The sequence below is a fragment of the Danio rerio genome, chromosome 10, assembly GCF_049306965.1.
Source record: "Danio rerio strain Tuebingen ecotype United States chromosome 10, GRCz12tu, whole genome shotgun sequence".
NCBI lineage: Eukaryota > Metazoa > Chordata > Actinopteri > Cypriniformes > Danionidae > Danio > Danio rerio.
Genome location: NC_133185.1, coordinates 45275797 through 45298406, shown reverse-complemented (window position 1 = coordinate 45298406; position 22610 = coordinate 45275797). Strand labels below are relative to the sequence as shown.

Below are 22610 nucleotides of genomic sequence, written 5' to 3'. Positions count from 1 at the left end.
GTCTTTGAATGTCATTTCACGGCAAGATCATGGCACAACTGGCCCAGAGAAAGCATCCCGGTGCTATTTTTGGGTCTGTTTCTCAGTGACATCAGCATCTGTCATGTCTTTCTGGATCTCCAGGCCTAAAAGAGCCGTTGATTAAGGCCAAGCTGCAGGGCCGCAGACTCACAGAGCACGATGAGCTTGACTGTGTTCCAGATGTACTTCCCTCCGTTCTTGACCTTGCAGGTGTAGTCGCCCGAATCGCTGAGCGAGAGGTCGCTGATCAGGAGCGAAGCATCGCCTTTCAGGTAGTCTCCGGCTAGGGACAGGCGACCATCTTCGCTCTCATTGGTGTCGTAGATCCGACCCGCGGAATATGTGATCAGCTGAGGAGAGAGAAAACATGAGGAGAGTTCGTTAGTCTCTGAGCCACAAAAAAAGCCTTTTTTTCTGCAAACACACACACGCACACACACAACGCACGCAAGACAGGGCAGCCGGAGCGACTGCCTTCAGAGCCAACACGCATGATCGCGTTCATCAAATTTAAAGCGTTCTAAAGTATGGCTGTATTTCACAAGGATTCAGACAAATTAACGCGAAGCAGACACTTTACAAAGGTTGCGTTTAAGGTGGAAACAAGTCAAACTTAATGAAACATTGGAGGGCGCATGCAGAAAGGCAGAGGAATGCGCTGTCTTTGACAGCTCGCGACTTTATCTGGCACTTTCTGAGTACATTTACATGGACACCAATACTCCGATTTTAATATGATTAAGATAATACTCTTATTAAGAGTATGCCATGTAAGCAGCGATTTTTGATTACCTTAAAGGACCACCGAGTCATGAAATGTGGAGGTTTTTCTCTCCGTTCGCCATGCGGTATCAAACTCCGTTAAAACAAAAGTCAAAAGTTAAAAATGAAACATTGAAAATGGCATGAAACTCTGGAGGAAACGCTGGAGAGCCTGGTAATGCGGCATTGATTGTTGAAACTTGCCTTCAAAAAGTGCTTCCTTGGTCTTATCCATTTTCTTTGCATGTTGAACACAACAAGTCAGCCACAACAGAAAAAAAAACTGCAACTGCGTTGAGTAATTATTATTTTTTTTTTAATTACTCACATTTTTTTTTAAATTTAAATTTTTTTTTTTTAAATCTTTACTCAAATATTAAATATTTCAAATTAATCGCATGCATTAACGCACTAATTTTGACAGCACTAGGTATTAGCTTTGTTCCCATTCAAAATGCAATTTAACTATATGCGCGAAACTGGATTATCGCATAAAAGACGTGCGAATAAAGACGTGCGTTTCCATCCAACGAGTCAAAGTGAACAAAATCTTCACTTCTTGATTACCTGCCGCCAAAAATCAACAGTAAAAACTGAATCTGCTGCAGTAAAGAAGCTGCATGAATCTTTTCTTCATTTAATAAATGACTTGCGCCTCAGAAGGCAATCCTGACACGCAGTAAACGTGTGGTGGCGTGTGAAGGCGTGAGACGCGGAGCACAGACACTGTTGATTCTGGAGGTCAATAATAATATGATAACACTAATACTGAAACGGTTAAGGCATTTTAGAATGACCAAAACAACATTTCCGATGTTTTACAATGTTCTCAGCCTGCTGGTTTGTCCATTCACTGACATTTTTATTACAACATGATCTCTCATAACAAAATCACATGACTTTTATAATGGGCATACTGGAATTTGTTCGGTAAAAGTGTTTCTATCGCAGTTTATGCACATCTTTTATTTTCTTTATCCTACTCAGTTATGCGCATATGTTTATTATGTGCATTTTTAAAATTTGGCATTTCCATCAACCTAAATGCGCATTAAAATAGGTGGATGGAAATGTAGCTATTGTATTGTGAACAATTTTGTTCCTGTTTTAAAATGTGGAGGTACTGTTTGTTTTATGCATTAACTGTATTTTGCAGACATACTTTGTTTTTTTTTAACAGCAAGGACTACAGTGGAAACAAGTTTTATTGTGTTTTATCCTCAATGATTGTATTTCAAAATGTATGGGATACTTGTACTTTTGTACAGTTTGTCTTCAATCTAAAGGCTCGTACACACCGGGACGTTTTCGTTTGCGTTTATCGTCAGCGTTTTACAAGACGTTTTTTTGGATTCAAACCCAAGCGATTTTCACTGGCATCGAGTAGAAGAGTATGCAAAAATCCTTGACGTTAGATGGTGCTCAAAAAAAGTAGAAAGACCCGAGCGCACAGGGTGGCGCAACACAACTTAAGCTTCCGACACCCGCTAGTAACACAGACGATGAGAAAAGTTGACACGCTTGTTGTAAAAGTTACTTGTGACTCGAGCAAGCATAGATGGTTCCAGCTGCAACTCCAGTGATGAAGAAATGATTATTGTTCGCCAGTGGAATAAGCAGCTCCACGTTCATATCACCTCTGGGAATCTTCTTCAATGTGTGCTCGCATTGACAGTTTTGCGCTTGAGCGCCTCCAAGTGCTGTTTACTGTAACTTCAGCAGCTCCATGCACGTGAACAAAAGAGCCAATCTGATTGGTGGAGAAGGTTTTGATGCGGCGCGTCAAAACAAAAAAAGCGCACATGAGGCTATTTTTAAAACAAATGACACTTTTGTACCTGGCATTGGTGTGCACAATCACATTAGTGCCGTTTATTTAGTCACCAGGCGTTAAACGTTGACGGAAAACGCGAGGAAAAACTGTCCCGGTGTGCACGGGTCTTAAGGGTGTCACAGTGGCGCAGTGGGTAGCACGATCGTCTCACAGCAACAAGATCACTGGTTCAAGCCCCAGCTGGGCAGTTCTGTGTGAAGTTTGCATGTTCTCCTGGTGTTAGCATGGGTTTTCTCAGAGTGCTTTGGTTTCCAAAGGTTTCCAACGACATGCGTTATAGGTGAATTGAATAAGCTAAATTGGCCGTAGTGTATGTTTTTGAATGCAGGAGTGTATGGGTGTTTCCCAGTACTGGGTTGCGGCTGGAAGGTCATCTGCTGCTTAAAACATATGATGGATAAGTTGGTGGTTAATTCCACTGTGGAAACCCCTGAATAATAAAAAGACTAAGCTGAAAAGAAAATGAATGAAATGTCTAAAATCTGTCAGAAATTTTATTCAACTCAAAAATTAGAAAGTTTAGACTAGTTTAAAGAAATCCTAGTCGTTTGAACTTTTTATTAATTTATTTATTTGAATAAAGAAAATTTAAACTGAACTGTTTCAGATTAATAATCCGATCAGCATATTAAAAAGACCATGGAGATGTAAGATCATGGAACTCTGAAGACTTAAGAAATGATGCGAGAAAATGCAGCTTTGCATCACAGGAATGAATTGCACTTTAAAATACAGTAAAACTATCATTTTAAATAGCAATAATAATTCAAAATATTATGTTTTACTGTATTTTTAACCGTAAAAATGCAGTCTTAGTGATTTCAAAAAGTCTTACAACATAGTAGCGCAGATCAATTTCACAGACAGACCCACAAAACTGCCACATAAGCGAAACCAAAACTAGCATTCTCTGCATGCCATTTCGAAATATATCTCTGAAAAGACTCGTCACTTGCAGGAAGTTCAATCGGCAAAAGGTTTGACCCCTTCCTCTGGGATATATTGTGTCAGGACGGCCCTCAGGGATCAGCTTGAGCTGTGGCCAGATTAAAATGTAAGACTTGTCCCCGGGCCAATTCCACATCATTAGGTCATAAAAGTAATTGTTAGGGTTGGGGGGAGAGTGGGGGGGGTGGCAATACGAGGCAAAGCAGTGACATATTAAAAGCGAGCGGTTTTCACAGTGCTGATTGCAGCAGCAGAAAGACGAGCAGAGAAAAGCACCGCAGTGCAGATCACAGACTGTGAACGGTGAAGGCCAGCATCAGCACCGGCATCAGCATCTCTGTCGCAGTGGCACACACCAGCACTCACCACTTTCTGCCGAGAGCTGGATATTTGCAGCATCCACTCGATGTCCAGCAGGGCGATGTCGGTCTGCCACAGCTGATGGTGGCAGGGCAGCGTGGCGTTGTCTCCGACCACCCTCTTCATCTCCGTCTGGCCGTTTGCCTGAAGCACATTCAGCAATACTGCGGAGAGAGAAACACAGAGAGAGAGAGCTGAAGGCCTGATGCCAGAGAGCGGCTCCAGCTTTCGTTGGCTTTGCTGCAGGATGCAGAGGTTTTAGAGAGAGATGATCCACTGCAGACGCTAACACACAGATACTGATTCAGGCTGGAGACCTGCAGCTACGCTGTTATATTAACAGATACATTCCTGGAACTGGTTTAACAGCCAATTTTCGCAGCGAACTGGAAATCTGCTTGATGACATCAGGAAGGGAATAGACTATTAGCAATTGCGAGATAAAGAAGTTCACTTGGGTAAAGGTCAAGGGCAGGGGTGTCCAAACTTTTTGGGCCGAGGGCCAGATGCAAAAAAAAACAAAAACTGTTGTCCCGGGCCAAATTTTACATACATCACACACACACGCATATAAATACAAGTACATATATAAAAACGTAAGTCTTTCTGGAAACACAGTTGAAATAATTTAAAAAATTCCATAACACACACACACACACACACACACACGCATATATATATATATATATATATATATATATATATATATATATATATATATATATATATATACATATATATATATATATATATATATATATATATATATATATATATATACATATATATATACATATATATATATATATATATATATATATATATATATATATATATATATATATATATATATATATATATATACATATATATATATATATATATATATATATATATATATATATATATATATATATACATACATATATATATATATATATATATATACACACATATATATATACATATATATATATATATATACATATATATATATATATATATATATATATGTATGTATGTATATATATATATATATATATATATATATATATATATATATATATATATATATATATATATATATATATATATATGCGTGTGTGTGTGTGTGTATTATGGAATTATTTTAATTATTTTAACAGTGTTTCTAGAAAGACTTACGTTTTTAAGATCTTGAATCTTCTCTAGGCAAATTACAGTTGCAACACTCATCAGACACTCCTATATAAATTTTCTTCAGTGAAGGGTTTCCTGTGCATAACTAGCCAGCGTAGAATTTTCTTGCACTTTATTAGCATGGAAAAACTGCTGTTGTCGAGCTGATAGGGCGGCTGCTAATTGTTTTACTTTTTGATCTCGTTCGGCACCAGTGTAAAAGCTGAAGGCCTGATGTTTTGTTTCATAATGTCTTTTAATATTATATTCCTTCATTACTGTAACTGATTCCTGGCAAATTAAACAGACACAAATTCCACTGACCTCTGTGAAGAAATATTCTTGGCCCCAGCGTGACTAAAATTTCCTGCACTCACTGTTGATTTTCCTTTTTCTTGCTTTCGCCAATGCTCGCCAAAACGTGATAATCAATTATGTTTCCTTTAGTTTGTACGGTTCGTTTTGCTTCTTAACAGGAACTGCTGCCTAATTGTCATAGCGACACCCGGTGGTTATTTATTGAATTACGTTCATTTTTGTATAGCGGGCCAGATTCTATTAATATTTATAAAAAGCCTCGCGGGCCGCCACAAAACGGATTGCGGGCCACAGATGGCCCGCGGGCCGTAGTTTGGACACCGCTGGTCAAGGGTCTCATTTATAAAACTTTGTGAGAAACCTAAACGATTTAAAGTGGATCAATTAAGTCAATATACAAGTTAAAGATGCTAACTTAAGTTAACTTACAGCTGTTCACATGCTTCAATCAAGTTCTTAAAGATCACAACTATTGTATGGGACATGGTGTTATTTGTGTATGCCATATTTGAAAATTAGACCATAGAACTGATTTTTTTAATAAGTCTAAGTGCAAGCGAGGACAAAACTGATGGCCTAAACAAGGCACAGGTGAACATAATCAGTTATCCACTAGTAATCACTGAAACAGTCTAGCAAGTGGAGCAGGAACTGAAAAACTGGAAACATAAAACTAAAGAAAATGCAAAATAAGTCAACAAACAGAACATAAATGTTACCTTTTTACTAAAAAGTTTGACTAAAAGACAAGAAGGATTGATGCTTGAGTAATATACGTATATATTGGGTGATCATATATACGAATAAATAGCCACTTTCTGCAGTGAAAAGGATTGCATGGTTCAGGATTGGTAGAGCTACGCATCGATGAATTTGCTCTTCAGTGTTTTAACTCTCAGTAATGATTTTAAATCACACTGAACTGAGCTAAACTGAACTGAACTTAAACACTAAAAACTGAACTACACTGTTCCAGTTACTATGACCATTTATGTGAAGCTGCTTTGACACAATCTACATTGTAAAAGCGCTATACAAACAAAGCTGAATTGAAAAATTGAATTGAAAAAGAAAATCAGTTTAACAACATTTTGAGAGAATAGACTATTAGAAGTGCTGTGCAAGCTACTTGAAAACTGTAGTGAGCTAAGCTATTAGCTACTCTACGTAAAATGTAGCTAATCTACACTATAAGCTAACCCCTGGGAAACGTAGCAAGCTAAGCTAAAAGATACATGGCAAAGTAGCTTAGCGACATCTATGCAATTTTATTTTCATTTTTAAAATTGAAGCAACTTTAATCCAACCCAATTCTGTCTTAGTGATCAATAAAACTGCCAATGAAACATATGAGGCATAATTGATCAGTTCAGTTGTTTACTGCCATTAATATGCTGTATCAAACAGAAACTAATTTTACTAAACAGCAAAACCAAAAAATTCAAAAATCCTGTGTTGCACATTTAAAATCCTATAGTAATGTCAAGGAAATATATAGGAAAGTGTGTGTGTGTGTGTGTGTGTGTGTGTGTGTGTGTGTGTGTGTATGTGTATACAATTGAAGTCAGAATTATTAGCCCCCTTTGAATTATTATCATTTTAGTTATATTTCCCAAATGAAGTTTAACAGAGCAAGAAAATTTTCACAGTGTGTCTGATAATATTTTTTCTTCTGGAGAAAGTCTTATATGTTTTACTTTGGCTAGAATAAAAGCAGTTTTTAATTTTTTAAACACCATTTTAAGGACAACATTATTAGCCCCCTTTAAGCTAACATAATTAACCTAGTTAAGCCTTTAAATGTCACTTTAAGCTGTATAGCAGTGTCGTGAAAAATATCTAGTCAAATATTATTAGTCAATTATTATTTATCATGGCAAAGATAAAATAATTCAGTCATTAGAATCAGAAATGATTTAATAAAACTATATTGTTTAATAATGTATTGAAAAAACAAGGGGCTAAAAATTCTGACTTCAACTGTATATATATATACAGCGTCGCTGCTACCGCCACACAACTGAGAAATCTAGTTAAGCTAGTAACATCCCTACTTGTGGTGATGCTACTGCCCAACACTGAATATTAGCAATTGCTAGAGATGAAGAAGGTCATTTGAGTAATGATCCGGGGGTCTAAAAAAAACTGCAGAAAACCCTTTTTAAAAGTGAACGTATAAGAAAATAATTTTTCAGTTTATTTTTTAACTAATATAAAGTGGTAAAATTAAGTCAATATTTAAGTCAAAGATGCTTTGAGTTTATGTTTATATATTGTGTATATATAAAACAAAACACCACAATATATATTTTATATTTCATGCATTCCCTATCTAAATAAGCCAAATGCAACAGTGGCAAGCAAACCAAACTCCATCACAAACCTTCAAAGAAAGCAAATTAAATCAGGAGGCCAAATGAATGAACACAGTCACATTTCATCTCAAATACTCAGTGGTGGGCGTACAGAATCCGCGCTAATCTGTGTTACAACCCCAATTTCCTCCATTCCAAAGCATCACAGCCTCCCAGCGATTCCCATCACGACACATTTTCCACTCACCAAGCGATAAAACGCAGAAAGTGGACGTCCCGCGGCGCCGCTACTGTACTTTAACACCCTTTGCGTTTGAACTTCTCTACATTAACACAGGGAGGCATCTAAATGAAGGCCAAGCTAATTAATTCCCAGCATGCATTCTGATCGCAGAAATAATGCCCACACGGCCAGATGACAAAGCAGACGACTCTACACCTCAGCCATATGCGACAGCCGTATGCTTGAACAATCCTGATAATGGGAGACATATTATCAAACATCATTGCTTTGGGTAATGATCAGAGCTGTGCACAACGCCTGCTGTTTAATAAAAAAAAAAAAGTACAATTGTTGCAACAATTGTTTTTAAATAAAATCAGAAAACTTTTTATGTGCATTGGCTGAAAATCTTGGGAAGGTTGAAATTAGAAAAATAAATAAATAAATATATACTTTATATTGGTACTAATGGGCCCAAAGTGTGCCAAGAAAATATCTCCACCACCACCACCAGCCTGAACTGTTGATACAATGCAAGATGGATCCATGCTTTCATGTTGTTGAGGCCAAATTCTGACCCGATCATCCGAATGTCGCAGCAGAAATCGAGACTCATTAGACCAGGCAATGTTTCTCCAATCTTCTATTGTTTAATTTTGGTGAGGCTGTGCAAACTGTAGCCTCAGTTTCCTGTTCTTAGCTGACAGGAGTGGCACCCAGTGTGGTCTTCTGCTGCTGTAGCCCATCCGCCTCAAGGTTGGACGTGTTTTGTGTTCAAAGATGCTCTTCTGCAGACCTCAGTTGCATCAAGTGGTTATTTGAGTTACTGTTGCCTTTCTATCAACTCAAACCAGTCTGGCCATTCTCCTCTGCCATCAACAAAGCATTTGCACCCACAGAACTGCCGCCCTCTGGATATTTTTACTTTTTCGGACCATTCTATGTAAACCCTAGTGTAGAAAATATTCCCCCCCGCGACTTGGACTCTTCCAGTCACCCCCGCAGATCAGCGTGAAATGGGCTGATCCAAAGTTTCTTGCGGAGTTTCGGAAAGTGGCAGAGGGGAGAAAGAGTTGATGACAGGGGTTAGTAAGATAATTAAAGCTGGGCATTGTAAATAGTTAGAGAAAAAGGAGTATTCCAATCCGAAAATTTCATTGATGGTGTGTGTGCGTACATCTAAAAAGTAAGAAAACTGAATGTTCAATGCTTAGTTTAGTGAAAGTTCATACCTATTTGTTTGTTTATAAACTGTACTGAACCACTGTAAAGATTACTGATTAGGATGTGCATATGTTTATGTTTACTATTATCATTTCTTATATCTATATTATTCTGGCCGGTACATTATAGGTGTTATTATACGCTATTAACACACACACCTTAGGTAGCGCATGCAGTGTTACGCTGTTTACCACTTCACGAGTCAGCTCGCGCAGCAGGGGTGTTCACATGCGCAGCTGGTGGCCAACGCACACACATAGTCAATGTATCGACCAGCATTGACACCAATGCATTGACACCAAATGTATATTCATTTATTATGTAACTTTTATTAAGGTTATATTGTACTTTTATATGTTTATTCATTTTATATTTTTTATATTGCAGAACCACACACACACACAAACAAGCAAGTTGATGCCAATCAATAAATGAAGATTTAGATCATTCTCTGGAGTGAGACTGTTGTCTTGACCCGCAACCCGTAGCCTTCAGCAAACCAAACGAACTAGTTCAAAGAAAGAGATTTTACACCTAGAGATGGTTGTGAGTGAAAATCCCATTAGATCAGCAGTTTCTGAAATACTCGGACCAACATCCATCACGTTCAAAGTCACTTAAATCACCTTTCTTCGCCATTCTGATGCTCGGTTTGAACTGCAGCACATCGCCATGACCATGTCTACACGCCTAGAGCATTGAGTTGCTGATTTCTGAAAACAATTTCTACATTGTCATAGTGCAAGCAATGACTTAACTGAGGGCTGTAGAATACACACAACTTGTCACTCATATACTTTTGAATGGGAAAAGGTGCAACTGTCAATATGGCGAATGAAGCCCCGCCTTCTAGTATAGGAGCTAATCAGCGGTCGCTATATGGTGAATAAAGCCCACCTTCTAGAACAGGAGCCAATTAGCGATCGCTATAAAATTTTCCGGGGGAGGGGCTCGGACCAAACGTGAGTTTCTGCAGATTTTGTGCGATACGAACATTTAGAAATAAAACTAAATAGACGGTTGTTGTTTAATTTCATTGGTTATTCGTAATATGAGATGTAAGCATAAGCTTACCAAATAATTTTGGAGAATTTGATGTTTCCCCATTCAAACAGAATGTGCGAGCATACTGCCCGAGAGGCATTTCAAAGATGGCCTCCGAGTGAAATGACTTGCCTAAGCTAAACACAGGTGAACATAATCAATTAACCACTAGTAACCATAGTAACCATAGTAATTAGTAACTGAAACTGAAAATTGAAAGGAAACATCGAACAGATCCTAACCATTCACATTCATTTTTATTTTATTGTGGTTTTTTTTGTATTAGTGGACTAAAATAAAAGAAGGAATTATGCTTTGTGATTATTAAAAAAGTATATTATTTAGTATATTATAATATTATTTATATTAAGTATATAATATTTTATTCCAGTTAATATCTATTTTGGCTAAGTACACTGCTGAAAAAAACAGCTTAAACCAGCCTAGGCTGGTTGGCTGGTTTTAGCTGATCGACCAGCCTGGTTTTAGAGGGGTTTTGGCCATTTCCAGGCTGGTTTCCAGCCATTTCCAGCCTGGTCTTAACCGGTCAGGCAGGAAAATGACCAGCTAAATCCAGCTAAAACCAGCTTGACCAGCCTGGTTTAAGCTGGACATAGCTGGTTTTGGCTGGGCTCTCAGCCTGGTTAGGCTGGTCAAGCTGGTTTTAGGTGGTCATCTCCCAGCCTGACCAGCTAAGACCAGGCTGAAAATGGCCAAAACCCCTCTAAAACTAGCCTAGTCGACTAGCTTTAAACCAGCCAACCAGCCTAGGCTGGTTTAAGCTGGTTTTTTCAGCAGGGTAAAAATTTGGTTTTAGTTATATATTTAGTAAACAATAACCCTGATTTTCTGGTTCACCTCAAAAATAAGTGGTTTAAAAAAAAAAAAATAAAAAAAAAAGGAAAAAAAAAATAGTGGTGACATGGTGGCTCAGTGGTTGGCACTGTTGCATCACAGCAAGAAGTTCACTGGTTCGACCCCAGATGAATAATAGTGTTTGTTTGTCAACTACATATGGTTTTATTTATTATAATTTTTTTTTAAAGCAAATCAAGAAATCAAGGGTATTGAACATTTGTATACACACAGGACACTACTTTGTTTAGCATGAACAGAAGGCTGTTTGGCATTTCAACCATATTGAAGAAGCTAAAATAACAAGCATAAAAAATTGCAGCAATCAATGAAGTTGAAAAAAAAAAAAACAATGATGGGGAAAGAAATGACAGCAGCAATCATTACCACTCTATAAAGTGTGTAAATATCAATGCCAATTTTATTTATATAGCACTATCAAACACAACCAGAGGTTGAACAATGTGCTCACAAGATAGAAAAATATTAAATTATAGCTAAAACAGACAATTTTTATTGATAAAATACCAAATCAAAGAGGTAAGTTTTTAACCTGGATTTGAAAATAGACAGGGATGAAACATTATTACAGAGGGGCAGAGCATTTCACAACCTAGGACTAGCTACTGCAAAATTGCAATCACCCCTGCATTTCAGCCTTGACTTACTGTAGAGATACATAACAATCTCTGGTTAGATGACCGAAGAGATCGGCCAGGCTGATGCTTAATCAACAAATCTGACATTTACAGATTTAAACACCAAGAGAAGAATTTTAAAAGTGACTTCAGACTTTAAAAGCTTCAGAATCAACATCTGACAGTCTGTACTCAACAATGTATAGTAAGCTAAATTAATATCTTTCCTACCTCAAGTATTCTGATTATAATTTCCAGGAAAAAAACTGAAATATAGTGCAGAGTCTCGTTAGAACACTCATCACCTTCATTAAAATCACAATACCGTTAATTATCTTAACGATGCATGTGGAACACTCTTTTTTCCCCTCTTAATTTGGCATGACGTCATGTGGTGGGGCTATTTTGAGAACATCAAAGAGACTTTTTGGCTGTTCATTCAGCAAAGCCCATCTATCTTGGTATTAAATGGGTTAAAATGCAGGCCAGCTAAAATGGGCTCTGGTGGAAGCAGGTGAATTCTGCAGACTTTAATGTGGGACACGTTACAGACGATCAGGTCGTTCTTCAAAGGAAACGATAAGATCAGATTAATCCTCATCTGCATGGCCGCGCAGTGTCCTGGAAATCTGTCTTTGAAATCATCGAGGTCTGGAATTCGGTGCCTCCAAGTTAAGATTAAGAAGAGACTGATATCTGATTTCAAGAGGGTTTGTCTGCCAGGCTTTTAAAGATCTTTTAATGAAAAATCATCGGACTGCCAAAGTTTTTCAGATTTTACGACAGACAGACAGACAGATAGATAGATAGATAGATAGATAGATAGATAGATAGATAGATAGATAGATAGATAGATAGATAGATAGATAGATAGATAGATAGATAGATAGATAGATAGATAGATAGATAGAACGACAGATTGAACGATAGATTGAACGATAGATAGATACAGTGAAAGGATGGATGGATACAATGCATGGATAGATAGACAGACAGACAGATAGATCTATAGATAGATAGATAGATAGATAGATAGATAGATAGATAGATAGATAGATAGATAGATAGATAGATAGATAGATAGATAGATAGATAGATAGATAGATAGATTGAACGACAGATTGAACGACAGATTGAACAATAGATACAGTGGATGGATGGATGGATGAATGGATGGATGGATGGATGGATGGATGGATGGATGGATGGATGGATGGATGAACGGATGGACGGACGGACAGACAGACAGACAGACAGACAGACAGACAGACAGACAGATAGATAGATAGATAGATAGATAGATAGATAGATAGATAGATAGATAGATAGATAGATAGATAGATAGATAGATAGATAGATAGATAGATAGATAGATAGATAGATAGATAGATAGATAGATAGATAAGATTAGGTAATCACCATTAACAATTAAAACAAGCTAACAACTGGAACATGATAGATAGATAAAACACTTTCATTACACTAGTAATGAAAAGAGCTCATTTAACAAAATTAGTCCACCCAAATTTATGTTAGGGAAAAATATGAAACAACATTTTTTTTTAAGAGAAAAATTTAAGAGTAACAAAATTTTTTATGAAATTTTGTTGAAATTTTGTAGTTTGTAATTTTTCCCTAATATTTTGGATGAATTAATATGTATTATCTTTCTTTTATCTTTCTTCTAAATATGTTTGGTGACTAAAATATTATTTTAATATTTATGTCTGTTGAATAAATCAGTTTTTTTTTAATTAACCAAAATATATGACCTATATTCACTGAGAAATGGATAAAAATATTATTTTCAAAATGGGTTGTACTCAATTATGCTGAGCACTGTACATAAATAAATATAATAAATACATTTTTTAAAGTTATTTAATATAATATAAATACAAATAAAATATAATAATAATAAAAATAATAAAAATAATAATATAATAATAGTAATGATTATTATTATAATTATAAAAGTATTTTTAAAATAACAATAATAATATAAGTATTTACACAGAAGAGAAAAAACATGACAATATAATATAAATACAAATAAAATATAATAATAATAATAATAATAATAATATTAATAATAATAATAATAATAATATAAGTATTTACACAGAAGAGAAAAAAACATGACAATATAATATAAATAATAATAATAATAATAACAATAATAATAATAATTATTATTATTATTATTAATATTATTATAAAAGTATTTTTAAAATAATAATAATAAAATAAGTATTTACACAAAAGAGATAAAATATGACACAAAAAAAGTGCTACTCTGTCGATTCTGAAGACTCATTACTCACTGGTTCCTGATACATTCACATCAACCAATCCCGACTCACTGAGTACCAGAGTGTGCATTTCTATGAGACCTAAACCAGAAAGCACTGAAGCACACAGAGGTATCGGCTATTTATAAAGCGAGAGAAAGGTGCCAGTGGACCAGGTCATGTTAAGTTCTCAGCAGGAAACGGTCTTGGATGAAATGGCCATGTTAAAAGCCTGCAGAGCGAGCGTTCAACTGTCATGTTCTGGACTGAAGCTCCAGATTTTGTAGCCCCTTCTGGCTCATCGTGGCTCAGTCTGGGGCGGGGGGGATAGAAGGAGACCGAAAAAAGAGTGTCTCATTAACAATAGGAACCAAGCAGCTTGGCTGAGATGCACCAAAAGCTGGTGGAAAAAGCAGATTTCTATGAAGATGCCCTAGAGGGAGTTGTGCTCCAGTAAATTCTCCTCCCCACAGATCGGCAGCAATCTTATTATAGAGCAGCCAATAGCGCACACACATCACATCCGTACCCTTCAAACTGTCCAAAGTCATGGTACATAGCCTTCGCTGTCTTTACACTGGCACCCGAGCTGTGATCTCCCGCCCCGACAGCTACATCCACACTTCCAGACAGAAGACTGAAGATCTCGCAGCTCAGCTCTAATTAATGGTGCTTGAATAGCTCGTGCTGAGAGTTACGCATTCAGACTAAGCTGTAAAGCCAAGTATTAAACTTCTGTCCCACGCCATTTGGGCTACAAAGAAGCGCATTCGATGCAGGGGAGAAAAAAAACAACACAAGTTTTTTTACGCTACATCAATAATTCATTCCCTGCAGCCGAGAAAGATAAAGCTCAATGTCCCTTCACCCTCATATGAGACTGAGGAGTCTTGTTTTTACTCAATTCTGGTTAAAAAATCCAATATTGTAATAAAATATTATTTTTATTTCACTTCATAAGAAAAAATTCAACAAATAAGTACACCAACTTTAAAAATTAATACTTTTATTTATTTCTCAGTGAACATAGACTATACATTTTGCCATATTTAAAGAAAGCAGTTTTATGAAACAGTTATATTCATTAAAATAAGACTTTTTTAACAGTTTTAGGAATAGTAAGATAATACAATTAAATTCAAATAACATAGAATGTAAAAAGTAAATTTAATATTTAAATAAATGATCTTCCAGATTGCTGCCCTTGATTGTGCCGCCTTTGCTTTTGAATTATAATGTTATCTATTTTTTTTTAAAGCCTCCCGTGGACAGGTGTTGAGAATTAGCAAGTCTGCTAAAACACTTAAACACATGCATCTGGTTGTCCAGTGTAATTGTGATGTCCATGTCAAATAAATAAATAAATAAATAAATAAATAATAATAATAATAATAATAATAATAATAAATTAAATAAATAACAAATTAGATAATAATAATAATAAATAAATATTTTTTTCATGTTTCTCTTTGTATGTATGTTTAAATAACAATCATTTGCATGTACATTTTTACATGAAACATGATCTTAAATGTTATTTTATTAACGTTTTTAGTTTTGTATTATTAATGTTATTAATTCCCACTTTTGGTGCTGACTAATCGAACATATATACACAAATATCATACTCTATAGCATCCCATAAACAAAAATTATGCTCATTCTTACTGGTCACAGACTGTGTGGTAAATACATAAAATAATGTGTGATAATAATAATTATATAATTATATAGCTAATAATATTTATATTTAGGCTAAAACACTGCTTTTTTATTAATTTAATTATTTCTTTTTTTATGATGTGCTTCCATTTTAGTTGTATTTTATTTCTTTTGATTTGCCAAACGTAATCCTCATTGCACTTAACAATGATTTATAAAGGAATTACAATACTTGTTTCATTATTTTCTTTTAATTTACAAGTACACTAGCAGGGTATATATATATATATATATATATATATATATATATATATATATATATATATATATATATATATATATATATATATATATATATATATATTTGAAAAATGAATATTTTTATTAATTTCTCAGTGAATGTGGGTAATATATATTTGTGCAATTGAAAAAAAAACAGATTTAATAAACAGATACATTTAATAATATAATGTTTTAGTCACAGAAGATCTTGAGAAAATGAAAAAATAATACATTCAAAATCATGCAAAATATTGCAAAAAAAATTAAAAAATTACAAACTGCAACATTTAAAAAAAATGTTAACTATTTTTTGTTTCTCTTGATTTTTGCTATTTTTGGAAATGTTCTTTAATATATTTCCCTAATATAAATTTGGGCTACTAATTTCTGAACCATTATTGTAAGTTATCTTGTTACATATTTTGGCTTCAGTAATGACTAGTAGAGAGATTTGAGAGGGTGTACTCTTATATGCTGAGCACTGTATGTATATATAACATTTAATTAATAGATACTAGATAGTGCTAACACATTTAAACGCCACACAAAAAAGTATTATTATTATTATTATTTTGTTTCATGCTACATCAATAATACATTCCCTGCAGCAGAGCAAAAGATAAAGCTCAATGTACCTTTGCCCTCATGTGAGACTGAGAAGCCAGATTGAGTCAGAGATGTGTAATGAAATGATTCATTTTCACAATGCCAGTTTCCTCAGTTTCCCATGATTGATCCTTGTTTAAATTAACAATCAATTCATTGATTAAATGTTCCTCCTAATAAAGTAAGATGGGTCTATTTAAGAGGCACGCAAAAACAACTGTCCCCATAGAAGGGAAATGTTTTGATGTCAATGAAATGCTAGTGGGGTTGAACAAAGAATCAACGATTGATAATTGAATCACAATTTTGTGATTCAATGACATGATGAATAAACAATGTGACAATAAGCTGGGTTATATGGGTTATTTTCTTCCCAAAATGTTCAAAGGACACTGCGCATATTGAGGAAAATGTGGAGAATGCTAAAAGGCTCATGAATGTTGATGACCTGTTAAAACCTAATGCTATTTCATTATTAGCCTACTTCATCTGTCTGGATTAACACTTCTTTATTACATGTTCATGAAGTTAGATGAGTTAGACGATATGCTAATCCACTTCAGGTAATTAAGGATCACGACTACCTCAGATGGTAAACTAATACCCTGTATTGTTAATTAAGACAAAAGTCTTGTCGCCTATCCATGTTTTAGAAACAACAAATAATAAATTAACATCTAGTTGATCATTTGGTATCAGAAGTGGCTTATGTGAAAGGCAAAGGCCTCTAGATTTCGCTTATTCTACCAAAATAAAATATGATCATGCCTTGATTTGAATGATTTAATTAGGACAGTTAGGTCTGACTTTGCTTAGACAAAAGTCTTGTCACTTAACAGAAATAATGTCCAGTATAGAATATAAAGTCATGGTTCAGTGGAGAAAGAATGAATATTGTGTCTGACTCCCATGAGCTTGGAGGACTGCATCCATACATCTCTGCAATGACTCTAATTTTGTATTAATAAAGTCATCTGGAATGGCAAAGAAGCAACAAGACTTTTTGTCAGGTAGTGTGTATCACAGCAAAACAAAATATCCCAATGTCAGATTTTTCCAATATCAGGCTCGACAAACTAGTTAACTAGTTAACCAGTTAAGCTGTTATTTTGGGATTTCCGCCTGGATTTTGCCTACCCAAATTTAAAAGCTTCCCAAATCCACATGCAGAGGTGTAAATGCAAAAATTTGGTATCATGTTAAAAGAAAATCCTTTTGTATTTGCATAAAACACTATTGAAAGTGTTTAAAATATCTGTATATGTTGTCTGTGTTATAATAAACAGCTAAAAAAAAGAGGCGCTTTTTGTATTGTTTTTATAAACTCAAATTTAAAAGTGTACCTTTTAGCTTCTGTGTGGTTTAGCATGCTGTAAATAATTTTGGTGGTTCCTGCACATGTCTGTAATCATAGGAAAAAAGAAAAATATCTCTACCATAATCTATGCAAAAGTTATTGTATTTCAGCTGATGAGAGGTGCAGTACAAGCCACAGAGACCGATCCTTGTTTACATATTTCACTATTCTTTTGTGAATGTAGGGAGAACACGCAAACTCCACACAGAAAGAGGCTCAAACCAGTGACCTTCTTGCTGTGAGGCGACAACACTACCTACTGCGCCACTGCATCACCCGAGGGCTATATTGCTGAGGTATTTTTGCAAAAGTAAACCTCAACCACTGACTCTTCACAGTTTTATCTTTGGGTAACTTTCATCTAACTTTCCCCTCACACTTCCAATAATATCCAGCTGAGCACAGCGTCTTCACGACTTAACCCTCTAGTGCACGCATTATGATGAACCTGTAAAAAAAAATATTTGACTTTACATTTTTACTTTTACGTTTACATTCGCATTTAGCAACTATTCACAATTAACGGCAGTCTGTTAGAAATCGCGCTACAGAAAAACACTGGATGTCATGTGACTTAACCAAAGCACATCATTGGCTACTCTAAGGTCTTCTCTTTCCAACAAAAAAAATAATATGTTGGTCTTAAAGAAACAGTTTCAGGGAAATGAACTTGAGTATTAGTTACCATATGGTTACGCCGCGCAGTAGAGGGTTAATTCATGATCTGCTAGTGTTTGTGTTCCTCTTTTTAAATTTTCCTGGGTTTGCACGTGCAACAATTGGGCGGGGCTAAGTTTCGACGTCACACCGTACTCATTATCAAAACAATTTATTTGATGCACTATGAGTCGACTCTTTTATAGATGAATCAATAGTTTTAAACACTGCACTTTCAGATTTAAGCATTAGCTGGATATTTTACTTCACTCAGGGTGCTTGCACCTACACTTTTGTTTCGGAACGTATCTCGTTTGCCCAGTTAGCGCGGTTCGTTTGGCATATGTGAACAGGGCAATCGCGCTCTGTTCCGCGCCAAAGTAATCGCTCCGAGATCGCTTGAATGAGGTGGTCTCGGCTCGACTAAAACGAACCCTGGAGCGTTTCGATTACAGTGAGAAAGCGATCCGATGCGAGCGCGGTTATGTCACAGTGTTTTATATGGATATGTAATAGGCATACGGCTATATGAAGAGAGAATTATGAGTAGGGCGGGAAGTTTAGCGAGTCTCCGGATGCCCGCAAACGAGTGATGATCTCCCGGTAATCTCGCGTCTCCCTCCCGGTCCTCAAATAGGCATCGTCGCGCACCCTTCTCACCCCTCCCCACCGCATCTCTCCTCAGACACGTCGCGCGCGCGCACCCTGTCAATCACCACCAAACCACCACCTCTCCTGACAGCTTAGCGGGACGCTAAAAATAAACCCTGACACTCTGACCAATGTAAGGAGAGTTTACTCGCACATGACTTGTTTTAGCTCTTTTGGTCCGATTAGAAACTTTGCAGTGTGAAAGTGAACCGCTCCAAGAGCAAAGAGCAACAATGTAACAATTGTAATCTCTGTTTCAGAACAACTGAATTGATTCACAGGTGTGAAAGCACCCTTAGAGCTGTGTTACACACTACATGGAAGATCATTTTCAAAAACCCATAATAAGGGCTCTTTAAAAAACTGAGTAAATCCAATGAACCATTTTTTATCAGTGTATATTCTTGAGAAAATACACATCTCTAGTTATTCTTTCATCTAGCGGCAGTCTGAAACGCCTAACAGGAGCCTCTGGAGTGATGAGGCCATCTATTGTCTTTGGATTCAGCAAAGACTGAGGTGAAAAGTGAGAGAATGAGAGAAGGCACTTTGTTTCTCTGTTGTTGTGCTCGCTCAGCTTTGCTGGAAACCTTAAATGCGCCCAAACGGGAGGCGGTGTGATCTGATGATCTATGCTTGAATGTGTTTGGGGGCTGAGAGAAAAGAAAGAGGCAAAAACATACAGATAAATGTGCTTTAGCGGGCACATGCTTCATCTTAAAACCGATTTACACCGCATTTATCTGTCAAGGTTTCGGACATCCTTGTGAAATATCACTCTCGGCGCGGTTTAAAAGTTTAATATCACACATGAAAGGCTGGAGTCTCGTGTGAACATCTTGCTAGACCGAAGCATTCCACATTAAAGCCGTATTTTATGTCTCTGCTGGCCTGTTGAGTCTGCTGAGCTATAAAAAAGACAAAGACTGCTGCTGCATTACAGCAAGTGTCCAGAAGTGCAGCAGTAAATACAAGCGCTCTTTGGCCGCAGTGCTGACAGGTCAAGTACAGGTTCACGGTTCTGCTATCTCATCTCTACACAAAAGAAGAGCAAACACAGCCTCAGAGCAGCTCATTCAGGGGTACGTTTCTCAAAACCATCATTAACCAGCTAAGATCCCATACATACAGCAGTTCTGTATCTCCTGAATTCATTGTTACAATTAAAGGTGCAATAAATACGATTGATGGGTGGTGCGATGACTCGGTGGGTAGCGCTGTTGCCTTACAGCATGAAGGTCGCTGATTCGAGCCTCAGCTGGGTCAGTTGGCATTTCTGTGTGGAGTTTGCATGTTCTATCCGTGTTCAAGTGGGTTTCCTCCGGGTGCTCCGGTTTGCACCACAGTCCAAACACATGCGCAATAGGTGAATTGAATATGTTAAATTGGCCGCTGTTTGTGCAAGAGTATATGGGTATTTTCCAGTGTTGGGTTGCGGCTGAAAGGGCATCCACTGCTTAAACATATGCTGGATAAGTTGGTGGCTCAATTTGCTGTGGCCAACCCTGATTAATAAAGGGACTAATCCAAAAAGAAAATGAATGAATGATTATACGATTAACACCCAGTGGTTAAACTAGGTATTGCAGTCCAAATTTAAAACAATTTTTCTCTTATTTGATTTTTTTTATCTTGTTCTTGTTTTAAAGTTTTATTTTGAACAATTTAAATCAGCCTTTGTTGGTGTTAGCAATCTGGCAACCTGCTCTTGCATGTGTTTTTAACCAGGGGTGCAATACCTAGTTCAACCACTGAGTGTCAAACGTACATACTGCACCTTTAATATTTCCCCAACATAATAAAGTGTATTAATGTACATCTGTCAGAAAATCCCTCATATAAAACACAAAATCTGCTGTTTTGTGACTAAAAACTATTTAAAATAAGAAAAAAAATACAAGAGTAATTTAAATAAAACGCTCACAACCAACATCATGAAGTCTTCATTAATGCAAAGCATTGTTTCAAAATGTGTAAATGTCTAGTTAATCAGTAAATAAATAAATAAATTTGATAATTTTGTTCCTCTTTATTTTTTCTGTTCATTAAAATTGTATTTATTATTTTCCCAACATATTAAAGTGTTTTAATGTACATCTGTCAGCAAATCACTCAAATAAACCACAAAATGTGCTGTTTTGTGACTAAAACTATTTAAAATAAGAAAAAACTACAAGAAATACAAAAATACTCGACTACTTCAAATAAAAAACCTCACTAACAACATCATGAAGTATTCATTATTGCAAAGAATCGCCTCATGTTGTGTAAATGGCTCATTAATAACTAAATAAATAAATAAATTTAATATTTTTATGTTCCTCTTTATTTCTCCTGTTCATTAAAATTGTATTTAATATTTCCCCAACATATTAAAGTGTTTGATTTACATCTGTCAGCAAATCACTCACATAAACCACAAGTGCTGTTTTGTGACTAAACACTATTTAAAATAATAAAAAACTACAAGAAATACAAAAATACTCAAGTAATTCAAATACAAAAGCTCACAAACAACATCATGAAGTCTTCATTATTGCAAAGCATTACCTTAAATTGTGTAAATGTCTCGTTAACAAATAAATAAATAAATTTGATATTTTTATGTTCCTCTTCATTTTTCCTGTTCATTAAAATTGTATATAATATTTTTCCCAACATATTAAAGTGTTTTAATGTACATCTGTCAGCAAATTACTCACACAAACCACAAAATGTGCTGTTTTGTGACTAAAAACTATTTAAAATAAGAAAAAAACTACAAGAAATACAAAAATACTTGAGTTATTCAAATAAAAAAGCTCACAAACATCATAAAGTCTTGATTATGTGAAGCATCACCTCAAAATGTGTAAATGTCTCATTAATAAGTAAATGAATAAATTTGATATTATTTATGTTCCTATTTATTTCTCCTGCTTATTAAAATTGTATTTAATATTTCCCCAACATATTAAAATGTTTTAATATACATCTGTTAGCAAATCACTCACATAAACCCCAAAATGGGCTGTGACTAAAAAATAATAATAAAAAAATACGAGAAATTTAAAAATACTCGAGTAATTCAAATACAAAAGCTCACTAACAACATCATGAAGTATTCATTATTGCAAAGCATCACCTCAAATTGTGTAAATGTCTCATTAATAAGTAAATAAATATATCAATTTATATAAATATATCAAATATATATTTTTATGTTCCTCTTTATTTCTCCTGTTCATTTAAATTGTATTTAAAGTGTTTTAATGTACATCTGTCAGCAAATTACTCACATAAACCACAAAATGTGCTGTTTTCTCTATTTAAAATAAGAAAAAAACTACAAGAAATACAAAAATACGAGTAATTCAAAAGCTCCCGAACATCATGAGGTCTTCATTATTGTGAAGCATCACCTC

At 35.5% G+C, this 22610-nt stretch overlaps 1 protein-coding gene across 1 annotated transcript in view; it reads right to left on the bottom strand.

The window, feature by feature from the left end:
- The window catches only part of clmpa (CXADR like membrane protein a), a 158058-nt gene that overhangs the window by 24756 nt on the left and 110692 nt on the right, over positions 1-22610 (bottom strand). Inside the window, exons 2-3 of the mRNA XM_690472.8 lie at positions 3932-4089; positions 173-371 (exon numbers count right to left, since the gene is read on the bottom strand). Of these exons, the coding sequence (XP_695564.4) occupies positions 173-371; positions 3932-4089 (357 nt within the window). The remainder of the gene's footprint in view (positions 1-172; positions 372-3931; positions 4090-22610) is intronic.